Below are 12,853 nucleotides of genomic sequence, written 5' to 3'. Positions count from 1 at the left end.
CAGAGTTTACTGGAAACTACCTCATTTAGGCAAGTCCGGTCACGTCCACGTGCATCGCGTGAACACGCCCGAGGTAAATTCAATACAGGACTGTTTAGGCTGTAAAAATGTCCTAAATGAGGTTGTTTCCAGTAAACTCTGGACTATCTCCCTTCAGGACACTTGGATTGCAGTGGACGAGCAGTGTGGAGGAAGATTAAATGGTTTTTGTGTAGTTTTATGGACGTTTTGTGTCAGACGCTATTGACTCTCATTTAAGGATTTCGTTGGACTACTATCGGCCACTATTACTCTCATATAAAGTTTTGGTTGGACTATGAACCGGCCTCCCGGGTCTCCAGATGCACTTTGAGGAATAAACAACTACTCTGGAGTATTCATCAGGGTGAGTCACTAATGACTGAATTTCATTTTTTAGTGAACTATTCCTTTAACAGAAACTTCACCCTGCCACTGTAAGATGCTGCAGCTAAGGTGGCGGACCTCTCTCTCCTCTTCCTCAGTGAGGTCATCGCCGTGGCCTGCGAGGACCGGATGCTGTCGGTGTTTTCCTCCTGCGGCCGGCGGCTGCTTCCGGCCATCCAGCTGGGAACGCCGGCGTCGGCGCTGCACTGCTCCGCCCACTTCGTCATGGCTCTGACGGCCGGCGCCACGCTCTCCGTCTGGTCAGAGATAAAACCTCTCCCCTCACTGCTGCTCACATTTATTTAGAGTTTCAGGGTGTTTGTGTGGATGTGGAGCAGCCGGTGACTGACTGGTGTTGTGTTGTGTTGTGTTTGTGTTTGTGACCCACAGGGACGTTCAGAAGCAGAAAGCTCTGGTGAAGAACGAGTCTCTTCTCACTATTTTATCTGGTGAGAAACTGCAGCATGGGACCACACGGGAAACATTCATGAGACACTGAGGGAACTAAATACACTCAGAGGATGATATGAGGAGAGGAACAGGATAATCTATTCTTATAAACAGATCTGATCAACTCTCTTTAACACATTAAATCAGTTCTTTGGGTTTTATAGGTTAATAAACTGCTGATTAAATATAATTTTCTGTGCAGCAGCTGTTAAAGGAGACATATTCTGCCCCTCCACAAATTAAAATAGTTCCCAGGTGTCTGTGACATGCTTTGGTCCAAATCCCCCAAGGATCAAACATCACAGCTCTTTTCATCCTCTCTAAACAGTCCTGTTCAGAACGGCTGGTTTCAGTGCCTGTCCCTTTAAATGCAAATGAACCGCTGCTTGCCCCCCAGGGAGCCTGAAAGTTATAGATTTTTTTGTCATTTCTCACATTTTGGGGTTGGAAGGCAAAACAAACACCCAGATAAATGTTAAAGAGCCTTCAAAAAGTGATATTTCCATAATATGTCCCCTTTAACATGGAAACAGTGAGATCACAGTAGTTACTCTTATGTGAAAGTGACCAGGGTGCAACCTTTATTTTACTCGTTGGTCACTGAAGTTTCCTTCATTTACCAGGATGACGAGTTTACAGCAACAACAGACCATAAATACAGCTACAGTGAAAAACAATCGCAGACACCAAACATTTAACATCAGCAAGAGACGGGATGTTCTCCAGTTTGATTTCTATGAATATAAAGATTGATGTTGATTAGACAGAACCAGTGTTTTCTGTGATTTTCCTCGATTTAAAGGTGTATTACACCTGATGAACCTGAATGTTTCTATTTCCACCCTCATCACACGACTCTGATAAAGTTTATAGAAGAAGTTTTATAGAAGAAGAATATTTATATAGCACATTTCCTGCCAAAGAGCATAAATGAACAAAGTAAAGCCATGTATTGTGCAGTTATATACAAAAAATAATCATTTAAAAACATAAAAACCTAAATCACACCTCTCCCTGAGTGACATCATCATTGTTGTTGTTGTTGTTGTGCAGGTGCTGACGCCACAGTGTCTCAGTCTCTGCTGACTCAGCAGGGCGTCCCCGTCATCGGACTGTCCAACGGGAAGTCGTACTGCTTCAGCTCCTCGCTGGAGACATGGTGAGACACCCACACTCACATTTATTTATTTATTTATCTGTTTATCTGTCTGTGTTTGTTTGGTTTGTTTCCATCAGACGAGTCTCTGAGTCTCTAAAAAAATTAAAAAAATTAAAAAAATGATATAAAACGAGATGAACTGAGAAGACGTTGAACGTGTCTGTGCTCCGTCTCCCTCAGGACTCTGATAGCAGATAAAGGAGACTCTCTGGTCCAGTGTGCCGACTTCAGGAGCTGCCTGCCTACCCACGATGCACCTGTGGCCTCGGGGCCGCTGGCTGTGATGCAGGGACGCAACCTCAAGTAGGAACTCACGTCGTCTTCCCTCCACCTGTCAGCGCCCTGAACTGTGTCAACCTGATCTAAAGGATAATTACTGTTTTTTTTTACATTCTGGACCTTATTTCTAGCATAAAATACGATCATTTCCTCCCCCAGATAACTTTGGTGTCATTACAAGTTGTTCGTTCCGATGAAATTAGATCCAGCCGAGAGCCAAGTATATCCATATGATGCGAGAATACAGAGCAGCAGAGTGCAGCCTCTAAATAACACATTATCTGCAGAGAAACTCCTTCATTTCACCAATATTTAGTTCTGATAAACTAGTGCTATTCCCCTCTGAGTCCGGGGTTAGCTGTTATCAACATCCGGGGTCTGTAGGTTGACCTACTGACCTCTGACCTGGATGATGTCATCTCTGAGCGCTGCCCGGCGCGGCTTGTTGCTCCCGCTAATATGGTTCGTTTCTGCATGTTTCCAACTTGTCAGAACAAAATGAGCAGCTGGATGAAGTTCAGCTTCCACAGGCTTCCTCTCCTCAACCTGGACTCAGTAAAGCAGTGGTTTTCAACCACTGTGCCGCGGCACACTAGTGTGCCGTGAGCTTTCGCCAAGTGTGCCGTGGAAAATTACCAAATTTAACTTAATTGATCCAAACTAGCGATGCACATTTTGATTTTTTTTTTTCAGACCGATAACCGACGCTCATAGGCGATTATAACCGTTAACGAGTGAGATTCAACACTCCATCGAGTGTCTGTGACTAGGCTCGTGCCGACCGGCCAGTCTCATTTTGTTTGTTTGTTTTTTATTTTTATAAAACACACGCGCGCTGCTCATCCACGCCAGAACAGCGGAGCGCTCCTCTGCTCGTCTGTGCAGCTGCAGGTGAGTGACGGGGGAGCCGGCTGAGAGCCCCTCCTTTTTATTTTGGGGGCACCGTCCTTATTCGTATTCACTCGGTTTTCCACACACACGTCATTTTAAACATGTGTGTGTGTCTCGTGTGCAGGCGCAACGGTCAAATATGTATAGACGGACAAGCAACAACTTAATTAATCATCATTTAATTATTTTATTTTGAAAATTGACCGGATTCTCTCGCCTTTTCTGTGCCCGACTTCCTGTCTGGTACGATCTGATCTACCCAGCTTGACGGCGCTCACGGCTCACGTGAAAAATAGAACTGAACCGATCTGAAGCGCTGCAGGCGCGCGCACTGCGCTCCAGAGCGCGAGATGTGCGATGTTAATTATCCTTTAAACTGATGCTCAAACAGAACCAGCTCCTAATGAAGTGTGTGTGTGTGTCTCTGTGTGTGTGTGTGTGTGTGTGTGTGTGTGTGTGTCTCTGTGTGTGTGTGTGTGTGTGTGTGTGTGTGTGTGTGTGTGTGTGTGTGTGTGTGTGTGTGTGTGTGTGTGTGTGTGTCTCTGTGTGTGTGTGTGTGTGTGTGTCTCTGTGTGTGTGTGTGTCTCTGTGTGTGTGTGTGTGTGTGTGTGTGTGTGTGTGTGTGTGTGTGTGTGTGTGTGTCTCAGCGCGGGGCGTCTGGCGTCCCGCCTCTCCTCCACCCCCCACCACCTGCAGCAGAGCATGACGCTGGCCTTCCTGGAGAACCAGCTGGCGTCGGCGCTGACGCTGCAGTCGGCGCAGGAGTACCGCTACTGGCTGCTCATCTACGCCCGTTTCCTGGTCAACGAAGGTACCGTGACAACACCGCCTGGCAACGCCACGCACGCCGTCTACACACACTTAAACACTGATGCCTGACTCTAGTGTGTGTGTGTGTGTGTGTGTGTGTGTGTGTGTGTGTGTTGCAGGCTCAGAGTACCGTCTCAGAGAGCTCTGCAAGGAGCTGCTGGGTCCCGTCCACAAGTCTGCTGCCTCGGCCTGGGAGCCCACCACTCTGGTACCACGGCAACAACAACACTGCTCACATCATACATACGTAGATCTCATGTCACGTCACACAGCGCCATCTTTAGGACCGACTTGCAAAATGCCGTAGGGTTGCAAAGGGGCGGAAAATTTCCAGTAAATTTCCAGAAACTTTCCATCGGAAGTTAAGCTGGGGAATTTTGGAAATATTCCAAATTGGAAACTGAATATGATTGCGAATTTATGGGAATTAACTGGAAATTGGGGATAATTAAACAAGCTGTATCATATCCAAACATAAATGTAAATATTTAGTTTTGTCATAAGCAGACATCCATGCAAAATAATACAATTAAAAAACATGACATTTCAACAGATTTATTTGTGAGTAGAACTTTATCAAGTTTTAATTCTTGTATGAACAATCAATTCCCGTTATTTCCCATGGAAAATTTCAAACTTTAAAAATTCCCGGAATTTTGCAACCCTCTCTGTCGCCACGTGGTCTGCGACAAGCCTCACAAAAAAGTGTGGACTAACCTTTTTTATTACACAGCTCTACTAAATGCTGCTTTCTGAGTAATTCTATTCTATTTTTTTTTTTTCTTCATTATTATTTTTTTATTTAACACAAACAATATCATTTAAAACACCATGGACAATCATCATGACTGGGATGTGCAAAGGGGGGTATGAAACCCAAAAGGGCTTATATAAAAATCTCACCCACATTATTCAAAAAACAAATTTGTTACAGGTTAAAAACAATAACATAGGATTCTATATATAGATATTTTGATTCTGCATCTTACGGTCTGTTATTTCTCTATAACAGACGGCAGAGACCTTTCTACTGCAGATATTATACCTAATGGCCATTTGTAGCTCATACAACCCCACTTCAAAAAAGATGAACTATCCCTTATCTTTTTTTTGTTGTAGTCACCGTTGCTTTTTGTCAGCATCGTAGCTGCGTCCAGATCGCCTGTAGGTCCTCAAGATGGCGCTCAACAACCAAAAACGTCACGTGACTGAAACCCATGAATAAATACAGATGATGCTGCTGCTCTGTCACCGCGGTAACGGCCATTGTTTCCCTCTGCCTCCAGGGTCTCCGTAAGCGGGAGCTGCTGCGGGAGGTGCTGCCGGTCATCGTGGAGAACCTGCGATTCCAGAGACTGTTCACGGAGTACCAGGACCAGCTGGAGCTGCTGCGCAACAAATAACACACACAACACACACACACACACACTCTAACACACAGACACACACACACACTTGTTGGACTCTTCATGAAGCTGGCTCGGCTCGGCTCGGTGCAGGTGAACTCTGACGAACGCTCACCGGGGAGCAGCGGAGCTTCGACTTGTCGTCTTTCTTTCTTTTTCTGTTTTTTTTTTTTTTTACTCCACAGTTTCAGTTTGAACTGCCGTCTTCTTTTTGTGTGTGTGTGTGTGTGTTTTCTGACCTATGCACCTCTCTCCTGCCTCCTAATCATGAACCCGTGAAGATGAATTGAAGAGAGACGGTCGTAGCTCCAGTTTTTCGATCAGAGGAGGAAGAAGTGAATCAGAACGGATGTAAAAAGGAGCAATACGCGAGTTACCAAAGTGATGCCTTTTTAACGTGCAGGAAGAAGCACAGGGACAGAATCTGCACGGTGGCGGCGAGGAGGAGGAGGAGGACGAAGAGTCGGCTGTTGTTGGACTATAAATGACTTTTTTTCTGATGCCAAAATGTGAAGAAGTCGAGTCAGAAAAAAAAGGGATCTGAGAGCGTTTTTACGTGCAGCTGAGAAAACTCCACATGAAATAGAAATTGTATTTGTTCACTAAAAGAGGAAGAAGCACAGCAGCCGCATCTCCATCATCTGATTCCTCACACACACACACACACACACACACACACACACACACCACCACGTCAGACTGAATAATCAAGTAGAGAAACAACACAACGCAGCTCGACAACGCAGAAATCAGCAGTTAAAGGGATAGTTCACTCAAAATTGACATTTCTGAACTCATTATCTACTCCCCCTCATGTCGACTAAGGGCTGGGAGAAGTTTCCATATAACGGTTGAGAACGGAGCTCACTTTTCTTCGTCCAAAAAGACATCCAAATACCTCCATGCTGCTCGTATGTAATGTCCCTCTTGTATTGAAGCCCCAACATGAGAAATTGTTCCGAAAAAAATTAAATAAGTCTATATTTTAAGCTTGTTTGTAGCGGAAGCTCCCAGTGTTGCTCTGCCAGAATCTTGCGGGATTTGCAGAGCCGTGAACTGGGTGTCAATGCAAATCACGCGAGATTTGCACAGACACAGGCAAAGCAGAGAACTGAGACAGTGGGAGCTTCCGCTACAAACAAGCTTGAAATATAGACTTATTTAATTTTTTTCTGAACAATTTCTCACGTCGGGGCTTCAATACAAGACGGACATTACAGACGAGCACTATGGAGGTATTTGGATGTTTTTTGGTGTGTCTTTTTGGACGAAGAAAAGTGAGCCCCGTTCGCAACCGTCATATGGACATGCAGTGCTGCGCCGAGCCCCGCTGTAACTCAGAGAAGGCACGGAGGACTCTGAAACTTCTCCCAGCCCTTAGTCCACACGAGGGTGGGTGAGTAGATAATGAGTGAAATTTCAATTTTGAGTGAACTATCCCTTTAAAAAAAGAGAAAAAAAATCATGTTACCGAGCGTCGCACACAGCGTCTCATATTTTGCAACACTTTTGTAAACCAGGGATTTAAACTAGTGTCACGTTTTCACAACTCACGTCAGGTGTTGAATCTTTTATCAGGACAGTTCAGACTGCAGCGTATTCACCATATTATTATTATTATTATTATTATCATTATTATTATTATTATTATATCCTCCAGAATGAGCTGAGAGCGAGTCCTCGGGTTTGGGAGGCTGTAAATAATTCTCCTCTGGGCTCCGATGTCTCACACTACGACAGATAATTAACTACAGGTTTTTCTCTCACGGACACTGAAGTGACACTATCGTCTCGTCTCTCTGTTTTACTCTTTAAAAATCTAATCCAATACAAGTGTTTCCAGATGATCGTTTCTCAGCAGCAGCAACGGCCGTGACGGCGGCATCGTCTTCTTTTTCTTCTTCTCCATGAAATAATGTGACGACAGCCGGCCGCTGGTGGAGAAATGTTGTACAGTTACATGTGTGTGTGTGTGTTCTTGCACCTGGCCGCTGTCACGTCTCATCTCTCTTGTAAATAAGCTGAAATCAGAATTCAGAGACAAAACAACCAGGTCTTGTAAAGGCTTAAAAAAAAAAAAAAAAACACATACACAACCTGTTTATTTTATATATTTTGCTGGGCAAAAAAAAAAGAAAAGAAAGAGAAAAAAACAAAACACTGATGAATAATCTGTTTTTCAAGGACTTAAAGGGGGAAAAGTAGGCTACAACGTGTGTGTTTTGTTTTGTTTCTGTCTGACATCCATTAACTTGACATTTTTAACAGGTTTCAAAGGCCCAAAGGTCACGAAGCCGCTCGTCAATGAATTTCACTTGAAGAATAACAGTACACGTGTGTGTTTTGGCCTGTAGTTTTGCAGCAGCAGTGCACTCCTCTCAGCTCCGTGTGTGAATTATAGAAAACTGCAGAGAGCTTCTTACCTGCTGTATTTCACTGCACTGAGGCAGACACACACACACACACACACACACTTACATCTGTCCAGAGGAAGAATGAATCCCCTTTCTTTACTAATCTGTACAGCAATTCTCTTTTTTTCTCTCATTTTTTTTGTTTGTTTGTTTTTTTCTTTGCCGTTAGTCATTTTTAAATGTTTGTACAAGGCAATTGTTATTTTTTTGTTTTTGTTTTTTTTCCATTTTCTATAAGAAAAAGAAAAAAATGAGCTGAAACTTTGAGTTGAGATTAAACAAATGAGGAACAGTCGAGTTTTTGGTCATTTCCTGTTTTATGTCCTCACTTTCTGTGTAAATGTGTTTTATAAATACCTATATTCAAGACAATACTTTGGGTTACTAGCACTGAGATGATGTTTAATGTGGCAGAAGCTTCTTCACATGACCTCACCTGCTGCAGGTGATGGACCAATACAGTTTTTGACCGATGGGTGGCACCAGATGAACGGCTCACTGACTGACGGAGCACCGAAGTTCATGGCAGTGGATGAGACAGGTCAGTAAAAACCACGAAAAACAAAAACCCAGACAAAATCATACTCAAATGTTATTTAAAAATTTTAAATCTACATTTTTGTTTTTTTTGACAATCCAAGCGAGAAAACGACCGGAGGTGGCACTATAACGTTAAGGCGGAGTGATATTTACAGTCTATGAGAGTGACAGGGCATCCTCGGGACGTCTTAAAAAGTCTGTAATTTGAAAATCTAAATTTTAGGCCTTAAAATGTCTTAAATTTGTTGAATTATTGTGTTCAAGTCTTAAATAATTTTAGACAGGTCTTAAATTTTCTTATACCCACCATGGGTGAGCATTTCACTCGCATTTGCCCCTAAAAAAAAAAAATACATGTGACCCGGGAAAATCACAAAAAAGAAAGATCAGATTGGTCAAAAACTACAAATCCCACAATTCTCTGGCCTCAACAATAACAGTAGTTAGTGTAAGTAAGGGAGAGTGGAGCTGTCGGTGAAAAGAGGAAACAACGCCACGTCTGGTCCTGTTCTATGTTGTTCGTTCACACCGTCACCGTTTATTCGTTACGTCCGCGGTGTAAAAGGCCGTAACGCAAACACGCGATTAGACGCGATTAGGCGCGAGACGCGGTATACGCGACTTTTTTTTTTTTGCGACGCTACACGCGATTCTTTTATGGCGACGGGACCTTCGCGTCTTCGTCTAATTCATCGTGTTTGGCGGGAAGACCCGCAAGGGAAGACCCGCAAGGGGCTTCCCGCCAAACACGAGGAAAGCTTTTTTTTCGCGCGAGCTTTTACGCGCAACCAAACGCGAGATACGCGAGAAATGCGATTTAACGCTCGTTTTGACTCGTTTCAAAAAAAATTCACGAGCCCGCCCCCATTTTCACTACAACAATTTTTTTTTTTTTTTTTTTTTTTTCCAAAGGAGGTTAAATCGAAAGCAACTGGACTTAGTTATTTGTCTAGGAAGACGTTTCACCTTCATCCAAGAGGCTTCATCAGTTCGTAGCATCTGACCATGCTGGGACTGGTCCAACTAACTGGTGTGGAGACTCAGTATAAGTCCAGTTGCTTTCGATTTAACCTCCTTTGAAATACTGTGACCTGGACAAATGGGAATATGCACAGGCCTACAACAACATTTCTGCTCTCATCAACCATGGTTGAGGTCACAACGCTGCTGTAGCTGCTCTGGAAGTCCGAGACACTGAGGCCAAAGAGGAGCAGTGCGTCGCTGTGTCGGACTGTTTGGATTTAATGAAGAAGCTGCACAGAGTCAGGTGAGCAGAAGCTGCCCCCCATCAATGTTTTATACAGTTATTCCAAACCCCCTCGCTGGTCAGACAGAGCCTACTTTAGATCAAGTCTACATTTGAACCGCGAGCCTTCTCATCCCCCCTACAGTAGCGCACAGCGTCTCCCACACCGTCATACTACTGTCAATTATCAAAAAAAAGAAGAAAAAAAAGGCGAGTCTGGAGATGCCGGTTGCACTGGGTCGGGTCTGTCTCCAGGTTTGAGCAAATAAAAGCCGGTCTCAAGCCGGGTCTGTTCTATTGGGTGCAACAAAATCAACATCTGTCCCTTCAAAATAAAGTTTGTGACGTGTCTGTGCTGACAGATGCGCAGCGGACAGTGACAGTTTCCTCATCACTAAACCTGGGCCACCATCCGATCCTTCCTCGGGACAAAGTCTCTTGGACATATATTAGCTATATTCTGTGTTTTTCTTCTCTTTAACCGTCTCATTTCAGTTTTTGTCGGTTGGCAATCATCTGGTGCCGCTGTTTCTCTCTCGCGCTCGCTCGCTCACTCACTCTCGATGCGCATATGTTATAAAACAAAATAAAAAGGAAAAAAAAACACTATGCGCAAATTGAAATGACCTATACTGTAGTCTATTCAATGACCACAGCTGATCACCATGCTTGTCGTGCCACACCTGTCACGTCTCTATGAAAAAAATCACAATCACAAATCGCACCCTGCTTACATCTGTCCAGAGGAATGAATGAATCCCCTTTCTTTACTACAGCATTTCTCTTTTTTTCTCTCAATTTTTTGGTTGTTTTTTTCTTTGCCGTTAGTCATTTTTAAATGTTTGTACAAGGCAATTGTTATTTTTTTTGTTTTGTTTTGTTTCCATTTTCTATAAGAAAAAGAAAAAAATTAGCTGAAACTTTGAGTTGAGATTAAACAAATGAGGAACAGTCGAGTTTTTGGTCATTTCCTGTTTTATGTCCTCACTTTCTGTGTAAATGTGTTTTATAAATACCTATATTCAAGTGATGTTTAATGTGCAACCTGCTGCAGGTGATGGACCAATACCGTTTCTGACCGGTGGGTGGCGCCACTGACTTACTTACTGACTGACGGAGCACCACCACCTAAGTTCATGAGACAGGTCAGTAAAAACCACGAAAAACAAAAACCCAGACAAAATCTTACTCAAATGTGTGACAGGTTGAGTTTTATGTACATCAGGCTGATTATCATGGTAATTAATACATACTTAGTAGCCTAACAAGCCTGTAAGTTCAACAAATCAGTATATGCTACTGTGATTTAACTAGCCTAGTTAAATAAAAAGATGTAGTTTAATACCATAATATATAGGGGTGACCAAAGGCCAATTTATTTACTTCATGTGTCAAATATTGTGTTGGTCATAATACAGAACAGGTTGTGGCTGTTCATTAAAGAAGTTGAAATATTTCCATGTTTGTCTATTCTGGGTCACATTAGAAGTGTTTTTGCTGTTCTCCAATGTAAAAGTGGGTCACATTTGACCCTTAACATTATTCAAGGCTTAAAGCCATCTGCCTGTTGGTTGCCAGTGAATTAAATAAATAATATGTTCTATAAACATTTTTAATTTCGCTCCCCTATTTCTTTTTGTGCCTCCAAATAGTTCACTTTAGGCGTGCTCCTTGGGAAAAATGTTATGGTAGAGCCCTCGCTACCGCAAATGCTCAATAAAATGCTCCTGCGACACTTCATTGTGCTTTATTGAATGTATTTTCAACTACAAACAAGCCTAACACGCAATTTATACATTGCAATCAATTTCTAATTTTGTGACTCCGCATTTCTTTTGTACGTTTTTTATTTGTCATGATAGGTCTTAAATTTCATCCACAATGGTCTTAAAATGGTCTTAAAAGGGTCTTAAATTTGAGCTGGTGAAACCTGCAGAGACCCTGATGTAGTTGGTGTTAAAATACTGTAGCTAATATGATTATATTTGCAACTCAAATCAAGATCTTGGAGCTGGTATCAAAAATCCAGCTTCAACTTGGAAAACTCAACATGAATAGCAGCTGAATTAAAATCTACAATAAATAAATAGTTATCAGAATCAGCCTTTATTGTCACTATAAAGAAGTACAGCGACATTACAGCAATTAACCCTGTCCGTGCATATACAGTAGTTAAAATAATGTAATAGTTAATGTAGATAAGGAATGCATTTATTTTTATCTTTGTATCTTAGGCTACTAGCCTATATTTAGGCCCATTATATTTGTGTATGAGCCCACAAATGTAAAAAACAAACAAACAGAAAATGTAAATTAGTGGTAGGCCTATGTAAACTTAGATAGGAATCAGATGTGATACTTTGTTGTTGATCCCTGAAGGAAAATTGCAGTGTTGTAACATATTCAAACCATATTAAAAAGTTTAGACTGAGATAATTAAGTGTGATGAGAAATTTACAATGCTAAATATTTATATCCAATATAACGTTGCCTAAAAACTGTGCAGGAGTTTTTCTCTCTAGTTCAGAGTTGGTTTCTCTTTTTTTCCCTTGCTTAGGTTAGGTAAGGTGTGTGTCATTGGTTTATATAGCTTACTCACTGGACAAACTTTTTTTATCAGACACACACACACACACACACACTTACACAGTCACTTTCACTGTGATGTGCTGATGGGATGGAGCAATAATTTCCTGACAACACCCTGACACTCAGTGTGTGTAGGAGCAGCGTGCTGAGCTCATAGCTGGTTTCCTCACATCTTCCAGCTCATCAGATAACAAGTCCAGCTCTCTGAATGACTGCAGCTGCTTCACACAGAGGTGGAGGTTGGTTTTTATTTTATTATTAATATTATTAGCTATTATTCTTTATTTCCAGATGTTTCCAATGAGCTGAGTGTGTGAATGTCTTGTGCCTTGCAGGTGTTGAGCAGCTCTGGTGGACATGATGAGGTCTCCTACTGCTGTGCATGTTGTTGCTACTTGGGCAATGATGAACCTCCTCGCTGTCTTTTCTCACGGTGAGTTTTTACCACAAATATTTCTTCATAACTCAGCAGTTAGCTGTTAAAACCACAGGAGGAAGGCAGTGTAGAAAGGCAGCAGAGAAAAAGACAGATGATTCTAGATTATTATTATTGAAATGACAGACAGAACTGACATCGTAAAGGAAAAGTTTCATGTTATTAAAGCGTTTGTTTTGATGAAAACCGGCCTGGTTCATATACACTGTGTGTGCCCTTTGCAAACTG

General features: G+C 42.3%; 1 protein-coding gene across 1 annotated transcript in view; it reads left to right on the top strand.

Moving 5' to 3' along the window:
- Positions 1-3,886: 3,886 nt before the first annotated feature.
- The window catches only part of LOC310991837 (protein HIRA-like), a gene marked incomplete at both ends in the record, with an annotated part of 45,496 nt that continues 36,529 nt past the window's right edge, over positions 3,887-12,853 (top strand). Inside the window, 3 exons of the mRNA XM_083979768.1 lie at positions 3,887-3,995; positions 4,114-4,202; positions 5,281-5,386. Of these exons, the coding sequence (XP_083835894.1) occupies positions 3,887-3,995; positions 4,114-4,202; positions 5,281-5,386 (304 nt within the window). The remainder of the gene's footprint in view (positions 3,996-4,113; positions 4,203-5,280; positions 5,387-12,853) is intronic.

Source organism: Trachurus trachurus (assembly GCF_905171665.1).
Source record: "Trachurus trachurus genome assembly, chromosome: 9".
In the NCBI taxonomy this organism is placed as follows: Eukaryota; Metazoa; Chordata; class Actinopteri; order Carangiformes; family Carangidae; genus Trachurus; species Trachurus trachurus.
Note: the sequence above shows the minus strand (reverse complement) of the source record. Positions and strands in the feature narration are given on the sequence as shown.